The sequence below is a fragment of the Cervus canadensis genome, chromosome 12 (genome assembly GCF_019320065.1).
Source record: "Cervus canadensis isolate Bull #8, Minnesota chromosome 12, ASM1932006v1, whole genome shotgun sequence".
In the NCBI taxonomy this organism is placed as follows: domain Eukaryota; kingdom Metazoa; phylum Chordata; class Mammalia; order Artiodactyla; family Cervidae; genus Cervus; species Cervus canadensis.
The window spans coordinates 10,268,676-10,294,513 of NC_057397.1; the positions used below are offsets into that span (position 1 = coordinate 10,268,676).

Here is a 25,838-nt window from a genome sequence, read left to right on the forward strand (position 1 = left end):
CATCATACATGTGATGGATACAGCTTGCATCACAATGGAAAGGAGCAACCACCTTCGCTTACCGTCCAGAGCAGGACAGGGCCCCATTCACTTGTCAGCAGGGCTTGGGGTGAATCCTGTGAGGAGAGAAGCAGAAGGGAAGGATCCAGAACAGACCTGTGGTTTGCCTTCGCCTGGCCACCTGCCCATCCTGCGTCCTGTCAGGCCACTGCTCCCCATGCCCAGCGAGGCGGCAGAGGCCTGAGGGCAGGGTTGCCTTGTTCTGGCCCCCGCCGTGTCTGCTCCTAGCAGATATTTGTTCTGGATGGTTGATGCACTCATCTAGAAGTTCATTCGTACAAGAACTGAATCTATTTACAAGTCCTAGAACTCTGTTCAGCAAGGCTGCCGGTTACAAGACCAACCTGTAAAAATCAAGAGTATTTTCCCCCATCAGTGGTGACCAGCTAGAAAGTACCAAAAAAAAAAAAAAAAGGTGTTTACAATAGCAACAGAAACTTAATTGTAAAGTATCTTGGAATTAACCTAGCGAAGAAAGCCTAAGATCTCAACTTGAGGAAAGAGTGAGGAAAAAATGAGAGATAGCGTATTATTTACTTAATAGAAAGTGATGGCCTGAAACTAAAAACAGTGTAATCTGTGGGGAGAGGTTGGGGTTTAAAAGGGGAATATTTGTGGAAAAGCTGAGAAGCTAGAAAAGTGTGATATATCCTTTTCTTAGTGTTTTCCATTCATGTCTTTTGTTTTTCTGTTGATTTTAGGGTTTTGGTTTTTTTTTCATATTGGTCTGTAGCAGTTATTTATAGTCTTGTGTCATGTATGTAGATATTTGTTTCTGCTTTGTTGTTATCTGTGGCTCTGTTTATGATATTTTTTTGCCATGGAACATTATTTAATTTTTTAAAGCCATCATTTATCTTTCTTTGTATAGTCAGGTTTTGCTGTACTTATAAAAGGCTTTCCAATTCTGCAGTGAGTTTTTAGGTTCTCTCATTTCCCGTATACTGTTTAATCATCTGGAGTGTATTTTAGAGGAAGAGTGAAAAGCTAGTTTTATCTTTTCTCAAGGTGACTGCCCTTGTCACTAGTTCTCTCTCTGATCTATCGCCTTTTAACTGATCAGTGCAAACCTTAGCGCCTGGACTCAGCAGCAGTTTGTGCTCCAGTCACTGTGGAGTTCTGAGCACCTCACGCATCTTCCACAGGCTCCCTGGGGCGGGCCAGAGCATCTGCTTCCAAGCTGCTCCCTTGCTGGCCCCCGGCCCTGGTGGAGGCACTCCGTGGGTCGCTGAGTGACCCCAGGAGCGGGCAGCAGGGCCTTGGGGACCTGGAGCCAGCCTGGCGGCCCTGCCTGCACCTGCTCCACCTGCTGCGGTCCCCTGGGAACTGGCAGGGCCAGGCTGGGGTGGCGCCTGTGGTTGCTGCACTGCGGCTCCCTCCTGGTTGGGAGGCTGGGTTTTCCCAAGGGTACCCTCAGAGCCCTTTGCCCAGAGGCCCTGCAGGTCCATTGTTGTGACCTTGGGGGCTAAGTGGGGACAGGGGTGCCACCCAAAGCTCAGCCCGAGTGTTGCCCACAGAGGTACAGTGGGATCCAGGGGCGCAGCCGCCTGCAGCCTCTGCCCATACTCCTGCCAGGGCAGCTCCCTTTCTGTCTCGGTTTGGACGGACAGACTCCAGTGTTTTTTGTGCTCACGTGTCCTACCCGAGAAAGTGGGGAGCTGTCTCCTTTCTCATCAGGAAGTGTGTCTGGGGAGTTTGTTTCCTGGCTGCCTGTGGGTAGGGTGGGGTGTAGGAGGAGGGCCAGCTGTGTGTCCTGCATTCCCCCCCACCCCGCCTGCAGGGCCTGAGAGCGTGTCTGGGCACAGGCAGGGGTTCCTACACCCAGGCGAGCACGCCCGAGGACCTGCAGCTTCCCTCTCCAGCCCCAGCAGCCACTGACTGTGTCCTCTGTCTCGGACAGATCTGCGTGCCCATAGAGTCGTCCAGCCCGCTGGTGACGAGCAACCGGAAGGAGGTGCTGCGTTGCTTCACCGTACTGGGTACGCAGGTGGTGCCCTCGGTCTCATCCGGGGCTCACCGCCCTGATGTCCGTCCTCCCCGCTGGGCCTGGGGGGTGCAGGCAGCCAGCAGGGAGCAAGACAGTCTTGACGAGCACTTGCCCGCAGCCTGCTGCTCACCGGACCGCCTGCTGGCCTTCCTGCTGCCCAAGCTGGACACCAGCAACGAGAGGACCCGTGTGGGCACCCTGCAGGTCCTAAGGCACGTCATCAACGCGGCGGGTGAGTGCTTTGTGGAATGGAGATGGGATAGGCCCGCCTTGTCTATCTTCAGGATGAAAAGGAGCGTTTTGCTTTGAGTTATTGAAATACTTTCCCCAACTTTCTATTTTGCAAAATTCCCTACTTTTTGAAGAGTTGCAGCAGTGGTGCTCGCGTGCCTCCCAGCAGGTTGTCCGTCACTGATGTTTGCCCTCGGCAGGGGCTGTAGACAGCAGGCCGTGGCACCTCGGCGTGGGGGGCTGATGGCTGAGTCCTGCTGACCCCCCCACCTGCAGCCATCCACAGCAGCGGCCCCTCAGTGTGGAGGCCTGGCCGTGGGCACAGCTTGCTCTTCTGTCTCTTAGATGTGGACCTTGGGAGGAGTGGAGGCTAGTTCTGTGAAAAGTCCCTGGCTTCCATGTGTCTGAAGATTTCCTCACAACTGGATAGGAGAGTTCAGGTTTCTTGCTTTAAAGCAGTTTTAATCAGCAATAAGCCTGAATGGTTTTCACACCTGAATTTGTGTGTGTGTGTCTTGGTTGCTAAACAGTGGCAGTGGCTACATCAGGCCTTCAGGTTGGAGCCAGGAGCCAGGAGTGGTGCTAAGATTCTGATGACCTTGGAGGTGCCCTCACCCCACACTTGAACCTGGGACCCCTGACTCAGCTCTGCTGCCCTGAACTTCCAACCTCCTCACTTCTTAATTGGATAAAATAATGTCATTTGCTGAAAAAAGTCATTTTTCCCTCGGAGAGAGATGGGTAGGCCTGTGCTTAGGTGGCCTTCTCCCCACCCATGCAGAGGGCCGCACTGAGGCCAGGGCCCCGCAGCACAGGCTTGGCCCACATTGTGGCAGAAAGGCTGCCCGGCCTCTGCCCATCGGCAGGCAGACTGAGCCCCCTGTTGGTTTCTTGCAGCTGCTCAGATGGCAGTTAAGAAACCCTTCATTCTCTCCTCCATGAAGCTCCCTCTTCTGGACACCAACAACAAGGTGGGTCAGTGGGCAGCTTAGCGCGGCCCTGCACAGTGAGTGGCAGGCGGCACAGCCACCGCTGACAGGCAGCTGCCGCCTCAGCACACCAGGCCTCAGCGCGTGCGTGCAGGCCTGGGTGTCTGCTGAGCTGCGTGTCTGGGCCCCCGACTTCCTCCTGATACGTTAACCAGGCGTGAAGCTAGGAAGCAGTCCTCAAGACCACCTTGGGGCTTGATCGTTCTCTAGAAGAACCCCCAGAACTCAAGAATCGTTACACCAAAAATACCTAGGCAAGTGTCAGCCACAGAGACGCCCATGGGGCGGCCTGGGCTCTCACTTGGAGCCCCTGTCCTGACCCTGTGGAGCCGTGGGCAGCGCTGTGCTGGCTCGCACGGAGGGCTGCCCAGGGAAGCCCCAGCCTTGTGTCGGGGGTCTCTGTCAGGCCTCCGTCATGCAAATCTCGGCATCCAGCCCTTCGGGTGGCCTGATGCCCTACCTGAGTCACAGGGCTAGACAACTTGGTGCAGTGGAAGCCCCAGGGAACAGGAGCCTGGACTCCGGCAGGATATCCACAGCTTGGTGGTGACCCCAGAGCTGAGGGCGGGGCTGGCCCCCCCTGCTTGGGCTCAGTGGCAGCGGGTCCCCTTCCTGGGACTGCCCTAGCCTTTGTGCTCATCCTCCGTTCATGGGGACTGGAGCCCAAATCACTGAGGCTGTATCTGTTTCAGGGCCTTTGTGCCCTGTGCCACCCTCAGAGGGGCCCGGCACTTGTCTGCAGTGTCGGTGGCCAGAAGCACCCAGCCTAGGGGCCCTCAGGCTGCCACGTGGCTCAGTCCCTCCAGACCCATCGGCCTGTGGTCACTCAGGACACACGTGTGACCTGGGGTCTGGGGAGGAGAGGTGTGACCAGGACAGGGGGAGGGCCCCAGAGATGGGTGCTGGGCTGGGGGAAGGCAGGGGGTGCAGGCAGGGAGGAGGTGAGATGCCCGCCCCTGCTGGGCTGTCGTGCTGCATCCAGTGCTCCTCTGAGGCCCCTTCCTGCGCCCCCTGCTCCGGGCAGGTGAAGCGGGCAGTGGTGCAGGTGGTCAGTGCCATGGCCCACCACGGCTACCTGGAGCAGCCTGGCGGCAAGGCCATGGTCGAGTACGTCGTGCAGCAGTGCGCGCTGCCCCCCGAGGCTGAGGTAAGGCATGCCGTCCCTCTGCTCCATCATCGCGTGTTGTCTCTTGGACCCATGGTTTGTCGTCTGACTGCTGAGGGGTGCTCTGGGGGTGTGCCAGTCTGCTAGCCGCATGGCAGGTGTGAATAAAGCATCCATGAAAGTGTGGGTGCAGGTTTCTGCAGGGCGTGCGTTTGTCCCCCTGTGTAAGCAGCTGCTGTGAGATGCTGAGATGTTTAATTTCATAAAAAGCTTCCAGACGGTTTTCAAAAGTAGCTGTGCCATCTTGCGGCCCCAGCAGCAGCCCTGTTGGCACGTGGGGTGAGGTTGGTGCTGTGTGTCTCATTTTCCAGCTACTGTGACAGGCTGGCATGCCCGTGACCAGTGATATTGGCATCCATGTGTCTACGTGCCTGCTTACAGCTTTTACCTGCTTTGGAGTTGGGCTGTTCCCTTTCTTCTTCTTCAGGACAGAAGTGCTCTTCATATATTTTAGATTCAAGTGCCTTATCAGATTTATGGTTTGTAAATATTTTCTGAAAAATCTGTTGCATCATAGGTGTTTATTTTCTTAACATTGTATTTCAAAAAGCAAAAGTGCTAATATTTTAGAAGTCCATGTTATTAGGTTTTTATTTATAGCTCTTGCTTCTGGTGTTGTAACTAGTAAATCCTTTCTTTACCCAAAGTCACAAATATGTTCCCCCATGTTTGCTTCTAGAAGTTTTACACAAGGTCTGTGATCCATCTTGAGTTAATTTTGTTTAACGTGAGGTATGGGTTCAGGCTCAGTATTTTGCACGTGGATGTCCTGTTGTCCCAGCACTGTTCGCTGTAAACACTCTTCTCCCCACGTAGATCAGCTGCCTTTGCCTGGATGTCGAGAACCCAGTGACTTGGATGTTTATAATTTTCTAGGTGATTAGCCTTTTGTGGCTACCGTGGGCTTGTAATTTTATTGCATTGAATCTGGCCAGGTGTATTTCTGCTTCTAAGTGTTTCTTGAGATTTTTCTTTTGGCCTAATAGTCAGGCATTCAACATTGTTTGCGTGTATTTAGTATAAAGTTTTACCTATATTTTTAGAGCATGCTCTAAAACTTGCTATTCAGGCCCTAAACATCTCTATTTTTTTCTTCTCAATCTTTAATTTCTTGGTGAGAGGTGCCAAACGTCTCCAACAGTCATTGCGGTTTTCCCACTTTTGCTTGGTTTTCAGTGTTTGCTTTTCGGTGTTTCAAAGCATGAATTGAAGACTTAGCATTTAGAGAAGAGAGTCCTTTTTTGCCTGGAAGGTTCCAGGGAGCTGAGCTCTGGAGCACTGGCTGTGGAGCACTGTCTCCTTGGGTCTGAGAGAAACCACTGGCCGATGAAGCAGCAGGGCTTGTCTGTGTTCTTGGTGGGAATGGCATTTTCTCAGGCAATGACTGCATCCACAAGGATGGAACACCACCTGTGAGGATGTGGTCAGCGGCTCTCAGGAAATGGTCACGGTTTTTCTAGTCTGGACACCAGAGCTTGGCCCAGGGAGCTGGCTTTCTTGGGCGATTTTAGTGGAGAGCGCGTGTCCTGCCAGTGACAGGGAATGGTCCCCTCCTTAGGGGCTGGGCAGGGCCTGTCATGCTTCTGTTCAGGCCGTGTCCTCAGGGCCAGAGCCCATGACTGGCGCCCTGCAGAGCAGAGTGCACAGCATCCTGCCCTCCCGCCCCCAGCCTCAGAAGCCGGGCGCTGACAGTGAGGCCCTGGCGGCCGATAGCGTGCGGGCCATCAGCGTCAGCACCCTCTACCTGGTCAGCACCACTGTGGACAGGATGGGTGAGGTGAGCGCCCCCGCCCTGGGGGACCTGCCACCCTGCTCCTGACCCCTCGGTCTGGGAGCAGGTGCGGGGAGGCCGTGGGTGCGGGGAGGCAGCGCTGCGGGTCTGGGCTCCCACACACCCTGTGCTGCCCCCAGGTCCTCTGGCCGTACCTGCTTGAGTTCCTGGTCCCTGTGCGCTTCACTGGGGCGCTGAGCCCGCTCTGCAGGAGCCTTGTGCACTTGGCCCAGAAGAGGCAGGAGGCGGGGGCCCATGCCCCCCTCATCCAGTACAACGGCAACGGTGTGCCCTGCCCCAGCCCAGCCCTCCCCCACCTGCCCCCCAAGGGGGCGGCCCTGAGTGCAATGGTTTGTCTCCCTGCAGTGCACCTCCCGTCTCCCTACGCCATCACCACCAGACTCCTGGTAAGCAGCCACTCAGTCCTCAGCGGCTTCTCCCGGCCAGGTGGCCTCCGGGCAGTGCCCACTCTGAGGGGCGTCGGGGGGGTGTGGATGCTCCCCTAGTCCCTGTCGCCCCACCCTCGTGCTGTCACTGCCCCAGGAAGGACCATCAGGCACTCCGGGAGGGATTTAGGGAACTGTGTCTCTGGGGCCTCCTTGCCCCCACCTGGGTATCCATGCTTGGCCTTGGGTGGAGCACTGTGGCCCAGGACGCTGGTGGAGACCTCAACTCTGCCTCCTGCAGGCCGTGTCTTCCAATCCATATGTGGGGGATGGTCGTGGGGCAGCCTCACTGCGCCTCCTGAGTGTCTTGCATCAGGATATCCACCCGGCCCTGGGTCAGCGGTGGGCGACTGCCATCCCCCTGCTGCTGGAGCACCTGGAAGGTGAGGCCCGGGGTGGGGTGCTGCTGCTCCTCCTCTGACCCCGATTGTTGCCTGTTGGCATCAAGGCTGGGCACTGGAGACCAGGGTTTTAAAAGTTGGAAGAAATCGCCTCTGCTGTGGTTCAGGAAAGGGCCTGGAGAGTGGGCTGGAAAGATGCTCGCTGCCTGGTGTCACCTGCAAGCTTACTAGATGTGGGCCCTTTCTTCTTCTATCCTGGAGCCAAAGGGGCCTGGGCCTGGTGGAGGGGACTCTGAGCACTCCACTGCTGTCCGCCAGGCTGAGCGGGTGACTGGTCATTTCAGAATACAGTGAAGAAACCCTGTCACAGAAGGAATGGGAAGAAAAGCTGCTGATGGTGAGAGAAGAGGAGGAGACGAGAGTTAGCCTGCTTTGGGCACAGGCCCTTTTCTGGCCCGGGTGGGGAGGGCTGGGGCAGTGGGTTCTGGGGGCACTGTACCTCCCAGAGTGGTGGTGCTTGCCTTGACCTGGTGGTGATGGGGAGGGGCGGAGGGACAGGTGAGTGTCTCTGGGGTGAGGACTATGTGCTGTGATGCGGTCAGATCACAGGGGCTGCTCTGGCCAGAGAGCCCCCCGTCCAGTCCCCTGCTTGGTTGAGGCCCTTAGTGCACGTGTGCTGCACGCCTCACCAGCCAGAATTTCTGTCTCGGCCTCAAAGTTATCTACGGCCATTCGGAGCTATGGCACAGGAACTGTGGTCACCGCCTGTGGCACCAGGGGCTTTGGGTTCTCCCCTAGTCCGGCCAGTGAGAGGCTGAGCCAGACTCATTGGTAGAGTTCCTGCCCGCAGTTTCTCCGGGACTCCCTGGCTGTCGTGTCCGACAACACCTGGGTCTGCCAGCTGACCCTGGAAATGTGCAAGCAGCTACCCAACTACAACGGGACGCCCCTGGAGAAGGTGCACGGGGAGGGGAGCCCCAGGAGGAGGGGTGGGGGAAGGGAGCCCAGGAGGAGGTGCAGGAGGACACGCTGCCAGCAGTGCCAGGGCAAGGCCCCTGAGCCTGTCCCCCGATTCCGTCTCTTGCTCCCTGAGCCTGTCTGGTGGCTGCTGTGGTCCTGGCAGGACCTGGAGCAGAAGGCTGTGGGCTGGCGGCTGGAGACGCAGCGCTCCACACCCACCTGCTGCTCCTCAGACACTGCGCAGAGCGCGCCTGGCCCTTGCAGTGGTGTGCAGCGGTGTGTCTGGCCCATGGTGCAGGCACTGAGTGCCCCACTGAGGGTGCTGGCACCACCCCTTGTCTGGCTTCGTTGCAGAACTTCCTGTACAAATGTGTCGGGACCACCCTGGGTGCCGCTTCAAGTAAGGAGGTGGTGAGGAAGCACCTGCAGGAGCTGCTGGAGACGGCCAGATACCAGGAGGAGAGGGAGCGTGAGGTGCCTGCCCCCCAGCGTGTGCGCGTGTGTGCGCACGTGTGCGCGCGCCCCCCGCCCCACCTTGCCCAGGTGTGAGTGCACCTGTGCCTCCCCAGGGCCTTGCCTGTTGCTTTGGGATCTGTGCCACCTCCCACCTGGATGACACCCTGGCCCAGCTGGAAGACTTTGTGAAGTCAGACGTGCTCAGAAAATCTGCCGGCATTTTCAACATTTTTAAGGTAGTGAGGTCAGGTTGACAGCTGACGGGGAGGCCTGGGGCAGGCTGGCCCCGGGGTTTTGTCTTAGCTGTGGTGCCAGCATGCTGAGGTTCGGGAGGGCGGATGGGGTTAGTCCTAGAGTTTCCCAGGCTCAGTGCCCTGCAGGCTGGGGGTGGGGCAGAGAGCTGACCTCCAGTCTCTGCTTCCTCATGGGTGGGGCTGGTGTGTGTGGGCTCCCTCCCACATTGGGGTGGGGGGCAACGAACCGGCTCTGGGCAGCAGGATGGGAGCAGCCCCTCCCTGTCCTGCCTCCAGTTTGTGTGTCGTCTGCCCCCTGGTGGCCGGTCGATGCTGCACGCGGGCTGAAGCTGGTGCAAGGGAAACACCTGCGCTGTCTGTTCCTACCCCAGCCCGTCTCCCTGGACTGGGGTTACCAGTGCCAGGGTCTCGGGCTGATATAGTGTGAACAAGCCCCTAGGGCACAGGGGCCCTGGGCAGCCACCCAAGCGAAGACGGGGACCCCACCCGGCCCTTTGGTTGCTCTCAGCCCCCAGCCCCTCCTCCTGCTTGGCCCTCCTGCCGTGGTGCCCCCCGCATCCTTTCCCCTCTGGCCCTTGGTCCCCAACAGGCCCCAGACATGGGGTCTCCTCGGTCAAGTGGCATCTTCTTTCAGACCGGCTCTGCCGTTCTTTGGCACCTGGGGTCGGAGGGCGCGGCTCCTGCTCGGGGTGTGATTGTCACAGAACTCTGACCTCTCAGGATCGGAGCGAGAGTGAGGCCGACAAAGTGAGGAGTGCACTGATCCTGTGCTACGGGCACGTGGCAGCCCGGGCCCCGTGTGAGCTGCTGCTGGCCAGGGTGGAGGCGGACGTGTTCCGGAACATGTCCCAGTGCTTCAGCACCAAGGTGGGCGTCTGGGTGTCTCAGAGGCTCAGGGCGGGGCGCTGCCTCAGGAGCCTCTTATGTAACTTGTCTCACTTCTGTCATCCAGGTTCTGGGGATAAAAGTAGAGACCAAGGTACAGTGTGCGGGGCCTGAGCTCTCTCCTTTGTGTGGGCTGGCCGGGCGGCAGCCGGGGCGGCAGCGGGGCGCTCCCGGGGCGTCCTAGTCCCAGTTCAGGCAAGGCCTGCAGGATGGCCCTCTGGGGCTTAGGAGCTCCTGCCCTGGCCCAGGCCCCAGAGGTAGGGGGGACGGAGGGGAGGTGGTGGCTCGCAGGCTGTTCGGGGGCCTTGGCTGTGCCCCTCTCCTGGCTCCACTCCATCTCCGCCAGCGCCTGGTCGGAGGAGTTCTGCATCCAGGACAGCAGCCTCTGCCTCACTAACACGACTCCCTTGTGGACTTTGGCACTAACCTGGGAACCTTCTCTGGGAGCGGCCGGGCTGTCACCCTGAAGAGCAGACCCCCACCACCCTGGGTCTCATGGGGTCGCTGGGCCAGGGCTGTTCCGTGACCTCTCTGACTCAGCCCTTTAGAGCTGGGGGCCAGCCGTCTGCTGGGGCTCTGCCAGGGCAACAGCATCCCCTCCACCTGAGGGATGCAGCTGGATGGCGCATGGCGAGCCTGCAGTCATCTGCCCAGGGTTGTGACCCCGGGACCCCCAGGTCAGGCCCACAGCCAAGGGCCTCGGGTTCCTTCACAGACCCACCTTGGCCCACGTGGAGGACTGGCCGAGAGCCCGTAGACTGGAGGGGAGTCCACGTCTAGCTTGCAGGAGAGTGGCCAGCGGCCTGGCCTCACCGCTGTGGGTGGCCCCCTCCCGCCGGGTTCAGCCCATGGGCCTCGGGCCTCGGCGGCTCCCGTAGCCCGGTTGTCCTTGCAGGACCCGGCCCTGAGACTGAGCCTGGTGCAGAGCGTGTGCATGGCCACCCAGGCCATCTGCAGCAGTGCCCACGGCGGCTCCTTCCACCTCTCGAGGAAGGCCGAGCTGGTGGCGCAGATGGTGGTGAGAGCGGGTGGGCTGGGGAGGGCTGGGCCCCTGGGTTGTGGGGCCTGACCTGGGGGGAAGCTGGAGCTTCGGCCAAGGGCTGCCCTGCGGCTGCTCCCCCAGGAGTTCATCAAAGCAGAGCCCCCAGACTCGCTGAGGACGCCCATTCGGAAGAAGGCTATGCTCGCCTGCACGTACCTGGTGTATCCTTTCCTTGGGCGGCAGCTGTGGGGGGGCCCTCTGCGTGAGCGCTGGGCCTTAACTGGCGGCTCAGTACCCTGGAGCCAGCCCTGGAGGAGCAGGTGCAGGCGGACCTGATTCACAGCTGCCTGCACAGTGTCATGGCCATGCTGCCTGAGCCAGAGGAGGGGGACAGCCACCAGGAGGTATCAGTGGCCCCTGCGGTGGGAGGTGGGGGACAGCCCCCAGGAGCTATCATCAGCCCCCACGGTGGCCCTGTCCACAGGTGGGGGGTCACAGCAGGACTGGCAACTTCTCTTGTTCCAGTCCCTGTACCTGGACACCATGCAGGCCCTGAAGGACTTGCTGACGAGCCTCCTTCAGCGGAACATGACGCCCCAGGGTCTGCAGGTCATGGTGGAGGTGTGTGGCGGGCCATGGTGCTCTGTGCAAGTGGGAGGTGGCCTGTGAGCCAGTGAGCAGCGCCCCTCTGGCCTGGGGGTATGCAGACGGGTGCAGTCTGAGCAGACAGGGGCTCGGAGCTCAATCTCTCTGCTCCCCCATCGTGGGGCCTGGACAGAGAGACCCTGAGGTGCCCCAGATGGGCACTCCTGACCCTCTGAGGCCATCATGATGGTGGGTGGGTGGCTGTGGGCTGGGGCAGGACAGACCCATGTCTGGGAACACCATGTCCTTGCATGGGCATGGCTAGAGAGTCCACCAGGGGTGGCCATGGCCATGAGCCAGGCCAGCAGGACAGAATGACGGGGTGGGGGAGGCGCTGCCCAGGGGGCCCACTCTGACCTGGCGCACTGGCCCCCATGCCCAGAGGGTGGCCTGGCCTGGAGGCTGCCCCAAGCTGCACCTATCAAAGCCTCTTCTTCCCCAGCACCTGAGCCCATGGATCAAGTCCCCAAGGGGCCACGAGCGGGTGCGGGCACTCGGCCTGAGTGCCTGCCTGCTGCAGTTCTTCCTAGAACACCTGCAGATCAGCGTGAGTGCCCCAGGGCAGCCCGCACGGCCCCTCCCCGGCCCCATGCCCGTCCCCCCGCCCGGGAACCACAGCGTGGGGCCCTCGCATCTCCCACTGCCCATTGCTGCGAGCAGCACTGTCCTCTCCTATGCTGTGGACAGAGGACCACAAGGGTCAGCAAGTGTCCTCAGGGCTGGCCACTCAGCATTGAATCTGATGGGCAGCCTCGTCCTTGGGAGCCGGCCCGATGCAGGGAAGGGTGATGGGGACCTCCACGTGAGAGGAGTGGAGGGTGTTGGAGGCAGAAGCCGCAGCTCGGGCCAAGGTGGGGACTTGTGAACCCCTGGAGCGCAGCGGTGAAGACAGCACTGTTAGTTGGAGCGGTAGGAAGGAGCGCCTCCCAGAGCCGCACGGTTACTCTGCATTTTAGTATTTGTTGGGGTTCAGCAGCTCCTCTTCCCTTGTTAGAACTTCACAGTTGTTCTTACAAAGCCGTTACTCTGCTGGCTTTAGGGTGGACTGGCGTGGTCCTCCCACACTCCCGCGTGGCCTTGACAGGGCTCCTGTGCTGACAATGATGGACCTGGCCACCCCGGCCCCCAGCCCTAGCAGAGGCACGGTCTGTCGCTGCTGTCTCCGCTGTACATAATCATTTACTTATTGCGGTAGGCAGGAGAACTGGGCTTTTGGATACTTAGGAACTGGCAGGAACTGGGTAGTTTATAAGGAATAAGATTCCTCTGTGACTCTTAACGAGTTTTTAGTTAATTCTCTGCTCTTAAGACACACAGCCACAGCCGTTCACAAAGGCCATGAGTTCGACCTTTCTCACCATCCCGACGCCTGTGGGCTTGTGCTGCTGACAGCAGGAAGGTGAACACTGGTGGTGGCCCCGAGCCGCTAAATGTCAAGCGAGAAGCTTGTTGTTTAGCAGTGTTTATTTTTTTGTTGTGTTCAGAGCATCGTCTGTTGGCTGGCTTAGACAGCTTTTCCCACCCAGGTTCTCCCATGGCCTGTTTTTCACGTAAACCTGGTCCAACTAGAGTTCAGTTTTTGTTCGTGACGAGACAGGGCTCTGCCCTCGTGGAGAGGAACGCAGCTGGTAGTCCCCAGTCCTCGTCCAGCCTTCCCCTGGTTTCAGGAGGAGTAGCAGCCTGGAGCCCCATATCCTTCAAGAGCCTGTGCTGGGCGGGGCGCGTGGTGGCGCTTCCCTAGGAGGCTGCTTGATGTGGGCTGTGTGTTGGGGGTGGGTAGCTGATGTCCCCCGGTTTGGGGCGTAGGAAGCAAGGCCCTTTGGCCAGAGCAGGGTTGAAAGGAGAGCAGGAAAGGCTCTGAAGAAAGGCTCTGAAGAACAGGCCCAGTCCCCATGGGGGTGGAAGGGCTCGTGTAGCACCCCTTGGCTTTTGGGGCAGGGATTCCCATGTGTCTGAGGAGTGAGCAGAGGCCAGCCATACCCTGTCCACGCCCCTGCTTGCCCAGCTCTCGTCCCTCTTGGGACCCACCCTGGGGTGGGGGAGGGCTGCCCTCTGGTCACACGCCCGCCCATATCTGGATCCAGGGGGAGCAGGTACCTGCCCACCCCAGCGACTCCTGAGCCCCAGTGCCATCTCTGGCTGTCTGCCCCCAGCATCCCCACCGCACCCCCACGTCTGCCTCTCCAGGCCCTGGTGCCCTTCCACAACCTGGGCCTCCTCGTTGGCCTCTTCTCCCCACGGTGCGCTGACCTCTGGCCTGCCACTCGCCGAGAGGCTGTGAGCTGCGTCCACTCCCTGCTGTACCTGCAGCTGGGCTATGAGGGTGAGCTCCCCGGCTGGGCAGCAGTGTGTGTGTGCTGGGGGGATGAGGGAGCAGAGGCTGGGCCTCTGGTGGCCAGGGAAGGCCTGTGCCCACCCCACGTGCCCTGCCACCTTGCAGGCTTCTCGCGAGACTACCGGGATGACGTGGCTGAGCAGCTCCTCAGCCTCAAGGATGGCCTGGCGCACCCTGACCCCACCATTCTCTTCCACACCTGCCACAGCATTGCCCAGGTACCTGCCAATGGCCGCTGCAGCAGCTCCTTGCACGTACGGGCCCTGTGGGTGCCAGCTGGGCAGACAAGGAGGTCTTATCAGAGTTCCGTGTCCAGCACCCCCGCCCCTCATGCACTTGCTGGGCCCACCCTCCAGGGCCCAGTGGGGGGTGGCAGGGGCTCAGCTCCTGACTCCACAAGGTTGAGAAAGCTGCCCTAGCCCACCCCGTGACTCCCAAGCCAGGGCAGTGCTTCTGTTCCACTTGGTGACTAGAAATGGCCCTCATGGGTCTGGAGGCTTTCTCTCCTGCTGAAGATGGAAGGGAAGGGGGTCAGCAGGGCCCTTTGTGGGGGTCAGGGGGGCTCAGGCATTGAGAAGCAAAGACCCAGCCCAAGGGGAGTCCAGGGGGAGCAGGAACTTCATGTTTGGGGTCAGACTTTCTAGATATTCATCCACTTCTGTGATTTTATTTCTTCTCTGTACAGAGTTTATCTGCCCCAACTTTTGGTTGCTCTCTGTTATGTGGAGGGAGGCCAGGGACTCTCCTCTGTTGCTGGGCTGTGGGAGGAGCTGAGGGTGCTTTGGAGCCTCTGAGGCTGGGCAGTCCAGGGTAGAGCATGCCCCCATCTGCCCTTGACTCTAGAGAGGCTGTAGCCTAGAGAGGCTGCACACCAGGACCACTCCTAGCCTACCCCGCTGGTCAGGAGGCGCCTCTGGGAGGGCGCTGACCTGGGCCCTGCAGATGCCCAGGGACCCCGTTCCAGAGGCCTGGGGCTGGAGGCCATGGGCTGCACCTAGATCTGGCTTCAGTCTGGGGAGGAGTCTTCGGCGTGGGCCACCCCACCTGGCACTGGCAGAAGCTCCAAAGGCTTTAAGGGCCTGTGAAAGGGTGGGAAAAGTTGGAGGAGGGTTTGAGAGGGGTCAGTCCTTCCCTGAGAAGCTGAGTCCCTCGGATCCACGCCCCGAAGGTGTGCTGACCCCCTCCTCTCTGTCTTCCTGATGCAACTGTCCTCCTAGATTATTGCCAAGCGCCTCCCGCCAGATCAGCTCATCAGCCTCTTGCTAACCTTGTTTGAGGGCCTGGGAGATCCCGACAAGAACTGCTCTCGAGCCGCCACTGTCATGATCAACTGCCTGCTCAAGGAGCGGGGCAGCATGCTGCAGGAGAAGGTGGGGCCTGGGGGCGGGGCCAGGCATGGGCAGGGCGGGGCCTGGTCTAGAGCTCCCTAGGCTTGTGGTGTGGGCGTGGTCATGTCCAGCTGGTCAGCCGGGAGTGCCGGTGGGCAGGGCTGGTAACCTGGGGCTCCCCACCCCACTCTCTCACCCCAACGCCTGCTCTGTGGAGGTTTGGACCTCAGCACTCTGCGCTTCTCCCTGTGGGCCTGATTGGATAAATCTTTCTCTTCTCTTTGAAGACTGAACTAAGCGAAAGTAACTGCTCAGAACGTAAAGGTAGAAAAGACAGTTGAAAGGGAAAGGCCAGTGCTAGGGTCTGTGATTGGGCACAGAGCTGGCACGAACTAAGCGCCCTGCTCACATTGCTGGTGAGGACAGGGGTCCACAGGGTCACCAGGTGCTGGCACAGAGGCTTCCCCCGCAGGTCCAGTCCAGAGCAGAGGTGTCCGGGCCACTCAGATCCTGCCCTATCCACCATCCCATCATCACCTTTGAGGCCTTCTGGCCATGAGCTCATGTGGCGGCCCGTGGTCCCCAAACATGGTTGCCAGTCACCCTGACAGACGTGCTCAGGTCCTGAGGCCTGAACAGGCTCCAGAGCTCAGGTGACTGCTATATTAGTGCTAGATTCACGGCTGCCCGTGAATCCTATGAATGGGATGGCCCAGCAGGTGGGGTCCCATATGCTTGGACAAAGATTTAAGCTCCCTATTAAAGTGAAGCATAGCAACAGAAAGGAAGGTTGTGCTAAGTGCACAGCCTTGGGGTTCATAGACAGGAGCAGAGGCCCCACCAACCTCAGAGCCCCTGGAACCCCAGCTGGCCCCATAGGGTGCCACAAGCACAGCACAGAGCAGGGCTTGGGATGCACCTCGTGTAGAAGGCGCCTCACATCTGGCCTGCATGGCTGTTATCTGTGGGACGGCATGTGTCTTCCAGGCCTGGCCCATGTGGGTTGCTCCATCACTCCCTCACCTGCCCACCTCAGCGAGCGCTGGTCAGTTCCCAGTCTGAGCATGAGAGTGCTCCTGGAGTCGGGCTCCTTTGGACCTGAGGGTGCATTTCGGTTGGAGACATGCCCAGGAAAGTGACTGGGGCCGCAGGAGAGGCCTTTGTGCTGCTGTCCCAGGGCTATCAGATGGCCACGGGGCTGTCCCAGCTTCTTCGTGCACATTTCTCTGTAGCTTAGGAACTTGCATGTTTCTTGGCTACTCAGATCTCCTCCATGAGGAGAGTGATCTTGGCCATTTTCTTCTGGGCAGTCTGTGCTTTTCTTACCGGTTTGCAGAAGTACTTTGTATATTCCGGGTACAAGTCCTATATTGGATGGGTCCCTCACAGGTGTCTTCTGGGGGGGAGGCGGAGGAGGAGCTGCCAGTGGAGAAGCCCTGTGTGGAGGGGCCGCCTGCTGAGGCGGGGGGGGCAGGGTATGTGGCGCCTGGAGGGGAACGTGTGCCAACATGGGGCCCCAGCCAGGGCCTGAGGGTGTGGGGCAGGGAGTGGAAGGAGGATGGAGGAGGGTGTGACTGCAAGCGATGGTCAGGGGTTGACAGGCCAAGGTTCGGGTTTTGCACTGAGTGGGGCTTCTGGGTCAGCTCTGAGTGGTAGAAAGGTAGCCTGGTGGCTCTGTGTCAGGGGAGGGGGACAGGCTGGACTGCAGGGCGTGGCCGCTGGTGGCCCTGGTGTCTGTATGTATATGCACACGTTTTATTGATTTGTTGCTCTGTTGATGGACACTTGGTGTGCTTCCTTCTCTTGGCTGTTGTGAGTCATGCTGCTGTAAACATGGGTGAAAGGCATATCTCTTCAGGATCCTGTTTTATTTTGGGTGAACATCTGGAAGTGGGGTTGCAGGATCTTGTGGTGATTCTATTCTGAATTTTCAGAGGAACTGCTGTACTGATTTCCATAGTGACTGCACCAGTTTACGTTCCCACCAGTAGGGCATGGGGCTTCTGGCCAGTATTTGTCAATGCCTATGTTTTTTATAATGGCCACCCTGATGTGTGTGAAGCAGCATGTCACACTGGTTTCAACTTGAGCTTCCTGTGCAATGAGTGATGTGGATGACTTGCCGGCCATTTGTTTGTCTTCTTCAGAGAAGAAGTCCACGTCCCTGCCCATTTCCAGATCAGGTTATTGGATTTGATGTCATTTTGGAACTGCAGGAGCTGCCTGTACTCTGAAATTAACACATTATCAGACAGACAACTGGCAGGTGTTTTTGCATAGGTCGTCTTCTCCCTAGATCATGTATTTTGCTGCAGCTCCACATGCAGTGCTTTGAGGCTCATTTCCGAGGAGTCATTACCAAATCTAGTGTCCTTAAGATTTCCGTCTTTCTCTAGGAGTTTACTAGTAGTTTTGAGTCCTGCCCATCCTGGATAAATCAGGGTGCCTCTCCCCGGGCCCACGTGCTGAGCTGGCTGCTGGCCTCCAGAGCTGCCAGGCTGTCTCCTCCGGCTTAGCCTGCAGACCCGCTCAGCACACCTACCCCTGGGCGGCGTCCCTGCCTCACGCTTCCAGCCTGTCTGCAACAGACCCCCTCTAGCTCACGTGACAGGGACACGGCATCGGCGCCATCGGTGCTGTTTCCTTTCTTGCCCCGAGAGCCTGCCGGGGGACCCCCAGAGACACCTGCACAGTCGGACTTGAGTTTCTCTGATACCAGATCAGAAAAAGGGGTCCTATTTGGTGACCCGTGACCAGGCTGACCCCTGCCCCAACACGCCAGGATGGTCAGGTGGGCGCAGAAGGAACTGGGTGTCAAGGGCAGAGGGACGTGGCAGGAACGAACAGCTGCCTCCCAACGTGTGGGTGTGGGACGCAGCACCGCCCCACAGAGGTGGCGGGCAGACCTGAGGCAGAGGGACCCCGCCCAGTGGTTCCTCCTGGGCATGTGCCTGGGTGAGGCAGCCGCGCCCACAGGAACCTGTGCAGGTTAAGGAGGAGGTCCCCATGAAGGGGTCCCAGTCTAGAAGCATGGGCATGGGCTGCTGAGGGCGAGTGTGGAGCAGCCCAGCAGGCCTGAGGTGGCCCTGAGCTCCCTGGGCTGGGTGGGCCCCGCTCACCAGTCCTGGGAAGCAGAGAACCTGGTGCAGATGCAGCCAGAGCCGCCACACCTGAGCGCTAGAGTGCCATCACGGCTCCAGAGTGTCAGGGCCAAGCTGCTCTTGGCACCCATGGGTATCGCTGCTGAGAAAGTCTGCAGAAGCAAAGACAACAGAGACAGATGAGCTGAGACAGTGTCTCAGACAGACTGACACCCAAGGGAGCAAAAGGAAACAGGGAAAAAATTACATGCAGAAATTTGAAATGCAGTCAAGTGTACATACGGGCAGTTATGTTCCAGTGGACTTTGAGAACCTGAGGTGAGGGACTGGCCTCCGCAGGGCGCCACTATCACCTGCACCCGTGAAAACCGCACCAGTGCCAGCCGGGCAGGCCTGGGGTCTTCTGGGGAGCCCTGCCTCTCACGGCCGAGAAAGAGCCCAAGAGACTGGAGCGAGCCACGCTCCTTGCCCCAGAGACGGTGTGGCCTGTTCCAGTGGCACGGTGGATGGGACAATCATAGCCCATCTACCCGCGAATGTCACTGGGCCCATGTCCATGGCCGAGACGAGAACCCAGCCACAGTCAGCTCAGCCCCACCCTCCCACCAGGCTCCCTGAGCAGGTTCAGTGTGGCGGCAGCCGGCTGGTCAGGGAGGCACACAGCTGGATGGGCCGAGGGCCGGGGCCGATGGGCAGAGCCACAGCAAAGAGGTCCAGGTCTTTAGAAGGTCGTCAGCCTTCTGGGCTCACGGTCAAAGAAAGAGAAGGACTTCATTATGTTTACAAATCCTTTGAGAACTGTGGTGACAGAGCCCCTCCCTCAGGCTGGACACTGGACACACGGTGCCTGCATTTCCCCCCTGCCCCTGTTCCCGCCGTGGGTGTGGGTCCCTGTCAGAGCTCGGCGGGCCATTCCCTCTGCTCCTGGGCCTGGGGCCCCCATCGGGTCCTCAGCCAGCCCTGCCCTGGGGCGGAGCCCATGGCTGCCAGCTCCCCGTGCAGGGGACCCTGTCCGTGGGGCCATGGCCAGTGCTCTGTCATCAGCTTTCGCCTCACAGCAGTGCGCTTCTCAGCTGTCCAGCCTGGACAGTGCGGGGTGGCACCCCGTCGGCTAGGGCCGCCGTGTGCTCTGCTGCCCACCTGCTGCCGTGTAGCCACCGTGGCCGGAAAGCCCTGCGGCCTGGGAGGAGGGACGGGGCGCTTCCCGGTGAGCAGTGGGCAGCCGTGTCCTGCCTGCAGGGGTCGAGGCAGGGTCATCCTGTGAGCCTCAGCACTCACCCCGGTGGCCTTGCCCTCCCACTCTGCCCGCTTAGGCTGTGTGTGTGTGTGTGTCTGTCTGTCTGTCCTGGCTCCCCCTGCCAACAGGCCCCTCTTGGGTTCCTGTCCCTTCCCACATGGATTCTGGGGCTGTGAGTCAACTCCCTTGGCCCTGAGGGCTCTGGCTCCTGTTCTCCTTCATCAGGGCTGGCAGCGAGGAGCCCCGATATCACTGGGGGGAGCTGGCCTCCCTGGCCCCAGGGATCGGCACCCACACGGGCGTGTCCTGTCGCTGGCCTGACCGCCGCCTGCCCACAGGTGCCGGAGATTGTGAGCGTGCTGCGCTCCAAGCTGCAGGAGACCCGAGAAGAGCACGTCCTACAGGCCGCACAGCACAGCGTGTTTGTCCTGGCCACCCACCACTGCGCCACTGTGGTGTCCAGCCTTCTGGGCAGCCCCCTGCCCTTTGACAGGTACCTGGTGCCCACCCGCCTGCAGGGATGGATGGGCTCCATGCTCTGGTGTCCCCCCGCCTGACCAGGTATTCATGGGCCCCCTAATCCTGTGTGTGGGAGCCTGGAGGCCCTGGCACTGGGCTGGGTGGAGATGGCTCATTCTCACGGGCAGTGCTGGCCAGTTCTCTGGGGCTGGTGCTCTGCCAGGCCTCCATCTACCCTCATCCATGAGCAGGACCCTGAGCCAAGAAGGGTCTCCATCTGCCACGGACACCCCTGGCTCCCGAGCGCCCGTCCTTGGGTTCTCAGGGCAGGGCGTGTCCACACCCGTGCCTGTGCCGGGCCCTGTGGGTTGCCACAGTCCCTGGGGCCCCTGCTCCTGCACTGAGGCCTCCAGGCAGCCTTTGCTCTGCTCCCAGTGCCTCCAAAGCTCAGGGCCCGCTGGGCATGCCTTTCTTTAGGTCCACGTGGTGGGTGGAGGCGGCACCCGTGATCTGGAGATCCCCAGGCCAGGGGACAGGGAGGCCTCACATCTTTCCCTGTGGCTGCGGCCCAAAGCACCTACGCCTGCACCTGTCCCAGATTGGGGCTCCCAGGGCCTGCTTGGCTCTTGCTCAGACGCGGGCACCGCTCCCCAGACACTGTGGTCCCGTTTGCCACTGCCCCTCCTGCCATCACTGTCGGCCTTTTTCCTCTTGTGCTCTAGGGGTGTCCCTTTCCCAGAGTAAACTGCACTTGATTGCTGATATGGTTGGTATTAAACCAACTGCCTATTTTTCTTCCCTCAATCTTTTTTATTTTCCTTACTGTCTTTTTTAGATTGACAGGGTCTTGTTACAATTTCACTTTTCACTCAGTTAGTTTGGAAGTTGCACTCCTGTGCATCTGGACTGCGTTTACTCAGCTGTCCCTCTCCCCGGCTATTGCTGGGTTTGCAGCTCGAGCTTGGCACATGCTTCCTTTTAGTTTGAGTAAGAGGACGTGTCCTGTCTGGCTCCTGTGACCCCAGCTGGGGCTGAGGCTGAGGGATGAGCACGGGGTGTCCCTTGTTGATGGTGCTCTGCACCTTCTGGCAGAGAGGGGTCTGAGGCTTTCTGTTCTTGGTCTTGCCAGGGGGCTCCCTGGCTCCTTGAGCCTGTGAGTGAGTGTCTGTCGTCAGCTCTCCCGATTTTCAGCCTGTCTTCTTCAGACACCGTCTCCCCTCTGCTTGTGAGACGCCACTCAAATGTGCGCTCACTCCCACCGCCCTGCCCCCGGCACCTCTGCTTCTGAACATCCGATGACCCTTCCCTACGGGGTTCTGGGCAACTTCCTCCACTCGTCTTCCAGTTCACCATTTCTCTCTCCTGCCGTGTCCAGGCTGATGCTGAGTACGTCACCAAGCACAGCGCTGCATGTCTCATTTCTCCGGGGCTGTTGGTTCGCTTCCAGATGCACCCCGTGTTTATAGAGTTTCTGGTTCTGAAGTCTGTCACTTCTCCCTGTAAATGTGCCGCACAGCCACACCCTCTGTGAATGCTGGGGCTGGGGCTGCTCGGGCCTCCTGCAGCCTCCGCCTGACCTCACCTGCACGCCTCTTTGCTCACGTGCTGCTCTTTGCTCAGGAGAAGTGACTCGCAGGTGTCCTTGGGGCTGGGGTGACAGTGTCTCCTCTAGGGAGCCCAGTGTCTGCTTCTGGCAGCTCCAGGGGACACCTCCCGACCACTGGGTCTCTGCTCACCATCAGGCTGCCTGGTTAGGCCCCTGGGTTGGAGGAAGGGGTCAGTCAGGGCCTGGAGTCAGGGTGCTGTTTGTGGCCTGGCTGGAGCCGAGGCCGGTGGGCATGCCAGGGCTGTGGTGCTGGGGCCGGCAGAGGCTCAGAGGGGTCGTTCTTCCGCCCCTCCAGCCATACCTGCACCCTGTGGCGAGCACTGGCCTTGGAGCCCGGCCTCGCCGCACAGGTCCTGGGGCTGCTCCTGGAGAAGATAAGCAGGGACGTCCCGTTCAAGGAGAGCCGGGCCTTCCTGCTGAGTAGCACGCCGGACCGCGTGGCCACCCTGCTGCCCCTCGCAGTGAGTGGGGGCTGGGCCGGCACACACCACCCCCTCTGCCCACCCTCTTGGGCCCAGGAGGTGATGAGGGGCCACATGGCCACTGCCAGAGGGCCCCATGGGGAGCCTGGGTTGCGCCTTGCTGGCACCTGGCGGCTGATGGGAACCCTGGAGCCAGTGAGCTGTGAGCCCAGGCTCATAAAGTCCCCGCAGGTGTAGGCCCCCAAGGGAGCCCACTCTATTTCATCCTACGGGGAAAAAAATAAACCCAGCTTGGCAGCGTTTCCACAGTGAAGCAGCTGCAAGAATTTCCTCCTCCTGCTGAGGAGCCGAGAGCAGATGCTGGGAGCCAGTCCCCAAGGCGGCCACACTGCCCTGGGCCTGCCTTCTGCCCTGCGGGCCAAGCTGGACAGGGCTGGGCTCCTCATCCCACCCCCACAGCCACCCCTCCCAGGGCCCAAGACCTCGGGGGACACGGAGTGCCTGCAAAGAAAGAGGGGCTGCGGGCTGGTTTTTGTCCCAGGCGCAGGGTCCAGCGTTCGCTGAGCCTGCGCTGAGGGTAGGGGCGAAGGCTGAGGGGGCCTGTCTGCAGGCCACCTGTGCGCTGCACGAGGTTGCATCTGCCCCGGCGTCCGGGCCAGCGGTGCTGGAGCTCTACCCCCAGCTGTTTGCGGCACTGCTGCTGCGGGTCAGCTGCACCATGGGTGTCCAGCCACCCCGGCACCTGCAGGCCAAGGAGAGGAGGAGCGCCAGCTCAGGCCTGGCCTCGCGGAGCCTCGAGCCTTGCAGGTGAGTGGGTCTGGCCCGGCCCCCTCAGGCCGTGACTGTTGGCTGCTGGAAGTAGCTTCCCAGGGGTGGGGGGTGGGGGCCCGGGCACCAGATGACCCCGAGCTGCGCCTTCCCTGGGGAGCGCTTGGGGTTGGCAGGTTACGAGCGGGTGCAGTGGCAGTGCAGCCACTGACTGGGCCCCCACCTGCAGCTGGCTGCAGCTCTGGTACCCGCCCTGTAGGGGCGCAGCTGCCACAGGGGTGAGGCTCCGCTGGCTTGGAGACACTGGCTGTGCCCGCACCTCCCTTTGGCGCTCAGTCGTGGGGCCTGGGGACGGGCTGGGGCCCCTTCAGCTCCTTCAAGAGCAGAGGGTCCACAGCGCTGCCCAGGGAGAGGGGCCCTGCTGGCAGGGGGCAGGCTGGGGGGCCTGGGCATGTCTTCTAAGAGCACAAGCGGGTGTGTGTGCACGCGCGTGCAAGGGGCAGAGCTGCGCCCTGCCAGCGCCAGCCGAGCCTGCGCCCACGTCTCTGCAGCTCTGCGGTGGACGCGCTGCAGGCCGTGCTCGTCCGCGGTGGCAACGAGGACGTGGTGCAGCACATGGAGCTGGACGGGGGCTGGCAGCTGCTCAAGACCTCAGCTGGGCACGAGGAGGGCGTCACCCGGCTGGCCAGGTGAGCGGGCAGTGCGTGGGGCGGCAGGGAGTCCATGAGGGCAGCCGAGTTCCGTAGGTGCCGCGGACTGGGCGCAGGGGGAAGGCCTCTGAGGGGGGCGTGTCTGAGCAGAGGACGTGCGGGGGCAGCTGGGGGGCGGAGCTAGCAGGTCAGACGGTGCAGGGTGGGAGGCAGGCATGCTCCCCAGGCCGCGGGACTGGTGTGCTTGGGGCAGCCTGAGGCCCCAGCCCCTGCCCGCGTGCCTCCTTCCCAGTGCCATGGCAAAGTTCGCGGGTCCCCGGCTTCCCCTGGTGATGAAGGTGCTCTTCGCTACACAGAGCAGCGTGTATGAGGTCCAGAGGGTCACCTCCACAGCCTTCCTGGCTGAGGTAGGAGCACTTGCTTTGGACCATGAGTCAGGTCGGGGGAGGGGCAGTGTGAAGTCCTCCCCACAGGCAAGCCTGGGTGGGGTGGGGGAGCCACATTGAAAACCCACCCCAGACCAAGGCAGTCAGGGCCAGGGAGGGTCTGGGGTCAGGAGTCAGGGGAGGCTGAGGAAAGGCTAGGAGCCCGGCTTGGCCTGCTGGCCTCAGCCATGACCCCTCAGTGACCGGGGACCGATGCTGCCCAGTGCATTTTGGGGGGGGGGTGGTGGTCAGCACGCCTCTGCCCCCAGCTGCTCAGCAGCAACGTGGTGAACGACCTGATGCTCCTGGAGTCGCTGCTGGACAACCTGACAGCACGGCAGAAGGACACGAGTGCCCGCGTGCGGAGACTGGTGCTCCGTGGGCTGGCCAACGTGGCCTCAGGCTCCCCAGAGAAGGTGAGCCGCTGGGTAGACCCAGCGGGCATGGGCGCGGAGGTGGTGCTCAGAGGGTGGGCAGCTGGGCGTGGCCTGGGCACACAGGTATGTGTGGTCTCCCCAGGTACAGACCCACAGCCCCCAACTCCTGACAGCCATGATCAGTGGGCTGGATGACGGGGACGACCCACACAGCCTGGTGGCGCTGGAGGCCATGGTGGGCCTGGCAAGGCTGCTGGACCTAGTGGACACCTGGGATCTGCGCGCGGTGCTGCTGCACATTGCTGTCCGCATTCGGCCCTTCTTCGACAGCGTAGGCTCCCCGCCCCTGGCCATTGCAGCCTGGCCCACTCTGTCCCTTGCTCCCCCTTCACTGCCCTGGGGTCACCTGGGAAGCTTGGCTGGGAGGGCCACGTGACACCCGCTGTTGCCCAGGAAAGGATGGAGTTCCGCTCGGCGTCCATCCGCCTCTTTGGGCACCTCAACAAGGCCTGCCGTGGGGACTGCGAGGATGTCTTCCTGGAGCAGGTTGTCGGCGGTCTGGCACCCCTTCTGTTGCACCTGCAGGACCCCCAGGCCCCCGTAGTCGCGGTGAGCAGCGCGGGGGATGGGTAGGCCTGGCCAGCTCAGGGACTTGGGGCTCAGCATGTGCCCTGCAGGCCTGCAGGTTCGCCTTGCGCATGTGCGGCCCCAACCTGGAGTGTGAGGAGCTGGCAGCCGTCTTCCAGAAGCACCTGCAGGAAGGCCACGGCCTGCACTTTGGAGAGTTCCTCAACACCACCTGCAAGCACCTGGTGAGGGGCGGGGCCGGGCGGCGGGGCGGGGCTGGATGGGGCGCGGGCGGGGCCTGCCTGACCGCCTATCTGCAGATGCGCCACTTCCCCGACTTGCTGGGCCGCTTGCTGAGCACCAGTCTGTTCTACTTCAAGAGCAGCTGGGAGGACGTCCGTGCTGCCGCCCCCATGCTCACAGGTGAGGCTGCCCCGGGCACCCCGCCCCCCCACGGACCTGGCCCCTGACCTCAGTCCCCCCACTGGCCCCTGACTGCGGCCCCACCCCCACAGGGTTCTTGGTGCTGCACGTGGAGGCTGAGCAGCTGCCGCAGGTGGACCTGGAGCAGCTTCTCGCGGGTGAGCCCCAGTCCTGCCAACCCCGCCTCACACAGCCAGGAGCCCAGAGGGCCCCCCGCCCCCCCAACACGCTGGGCTGCGCTGACCCTGTGGGCACCAGGGGGGACTAAGTGATTTTCCTGGATTTCAAGGATTTTTTCCCTGTCACTGGTGACCTCATCGTCTCTAGTAATTCACGGAAACTTCTTAACTGTTCCAAAAGAGCTTAAAAAACACTAAAAAAGGAAAAACTATCTTTCCGTTGGCTCCTGAGCCCTCCCGGCAGAGGCCTGTCTTAGGAGGGCGGTGGGCGGGCGGCCCCACGCACAGGGTGGGGTGTCAGCCTCGGGGTCCTGGCCCCCAGGCTCTGTGAGCCCGTAAGGGGGGGCAGCCTCAGTCGCAGCTGTTAGCGGGGTGTGGGCGGAATCTTGGGCTCAGTCAGTTCTCCAAGGGCTGTGGCAGAGCCCCCAGCAGTGGTTCCTTGTCCCCCAGCCCTCCAGCTGCTGCTCAAGGACCCAGCCCCCGAGGTGCGCGCTAAAGCTGCGGAGACTCTGGGCCGCCTGGTGAAGTTCGCCTGAGGCTGCCCCAACACCCAATACCGCCTGGCCGGCCCTAGGGTCCAAGACGAGGCCCTAAGGAGTCCCCTGCCCACAGGCAGAGCGGGGAGGCCTTGGGCCCACACAGCAAGGGAGGGCTGGAACACAAGGGTGGTCAAGTCGCAGATCCCGTCTTCCCAATAAAGCCATTTGCTGCTCAGCAGGTGACGTGGTGATGTGACCTGTCTTGTGGGCAGGCCAGCAGCCCCCTCCCCGTTAGGAAGCTGACTCAAGA

General features: G+C 60.8%; 1 protein-coding gene across 7 annotated transcripts in view; it reads left to right on the forward strand.

Moving 5' to 3' along the window:
- Positions 1-25,766, forward strand: part of MROH1 (maestro heat like repeat family member 1) — a 51,878-nt gene extending 26,112 nt beyond the window's left edge. For 4 of the 7 annotated variants that reach the window (XM_043484224.1, XM_043484227.1, XM_043484226.1 and 1 more), the window contains 34 exons: positions 1,961-2,039; positions 2,166-2,279; positions 3,176-3,249; positions 4,292-4,414; positions 6,102-6,209; positions 6,344-6,488; positions 6,570-6,610; positions 6,891-7,032; positions 7,335-7,387; positions 7,841-7,948; positions 8,305-8,424; positions 8,520-8,642; positions 9,381-9,527; positions 9,613-9,639; positions 10,441-10,563; positions 10,669-10,748; positions 10,820-10,931; positions 11,053-11,148; positions 11,615-11,719; positions 13,360-13,495; positions 13,613-13,725; positions 14,725-14,877; positions 19,512-19,666; positions 21,534-21,699; positions 22,271-22,467; positions 22,980-23,117; positions 23,371-23,485; positions 23,773-23,919; positions 24,023-24,211; positions 24,334-24,489; positions 24,558-24,692; positions 24,768-24,870; positions 24,963-25,028; positions 25,500-25,766. In XM_043484224.1, coding sequence (XP_043340159.1) covers positions 1,961-2,039; positions 2,166-2,279; positions 3,176-3,249; positions 4,292-4,414; positions 6,102-6,209; positions 6,344-6,488; positions 6,570-6,610; positions 6,891-7,032; positions 7,335-7,387; positions 7,841-7,948; positions 8,305-8,424; positions 8,520-8,642; positions 9,381-9,527; positions 9,613-9,639; positions 10,441-10,563; positions 10,669-10,748; positions 10,820-10,931; positions 11,053-11,148; positions 11,615-11,719; positions 13,360-13,495; positions 13,613-13,725; positions 14,725-14,877; positions 19,512-19,666; positions 21,534-21,699; positions 22,271-22,467; positions 22,980-23,117; positions 23,371-23,485; positions 23,773-23,919; positions 24,023-24,211; positions 24,334-24,489; positions 24,558-24,692; positions 24,768-24,870; positions 24,963-25,028; positions 25,500-25,585 — 3,975 coding nt within the window. In that variant the 3' untranslated portion in view covers positions 25,586-25,766. The remainder of the gene's footprint in view (positions 1-1,960; positions 2,040-2,165; positions 2,280-3,175; positions 3,250-4,291; positions 4,415-6,101; positions 6,210-6,343; positions 6,489-6,569; positions 6,611-6,890; positions 7,033-7,334; positions 7,388-7,840; positions 7,949-8,304; positions 8,425-8,519; positions 8,643-9,380; positions 9,528-9,612; positions 9,640-10,440; positions 10,564-10,668; positions 10,749-10,819; positions 10,932-11,052; positions 11,149-11,614; positions 11,720-13,359; positions 13,496-13,612; positions 13,726-14,724; positions 14,878-19,511; positions 19,667-21,533; positions 21,700-22,270; positions 22,468-22,979; positions 23,118-23,370; positions 23,486-23,772; positions 23,920-24,022; positions 24,212-24,333; positions 24,490-24,557; positions 24,693-24,767; positions 24,871-24,962; positions 25,029-25,499) is intronic. The other 3 variants (XM_043484230.1, XM_043484228.1, XM_043484229.1) reach the window with 3 other exon arrangements.
- The last annotated feature ends 72 nt before the right edge of the window (positions 25,767-25,838 follow it).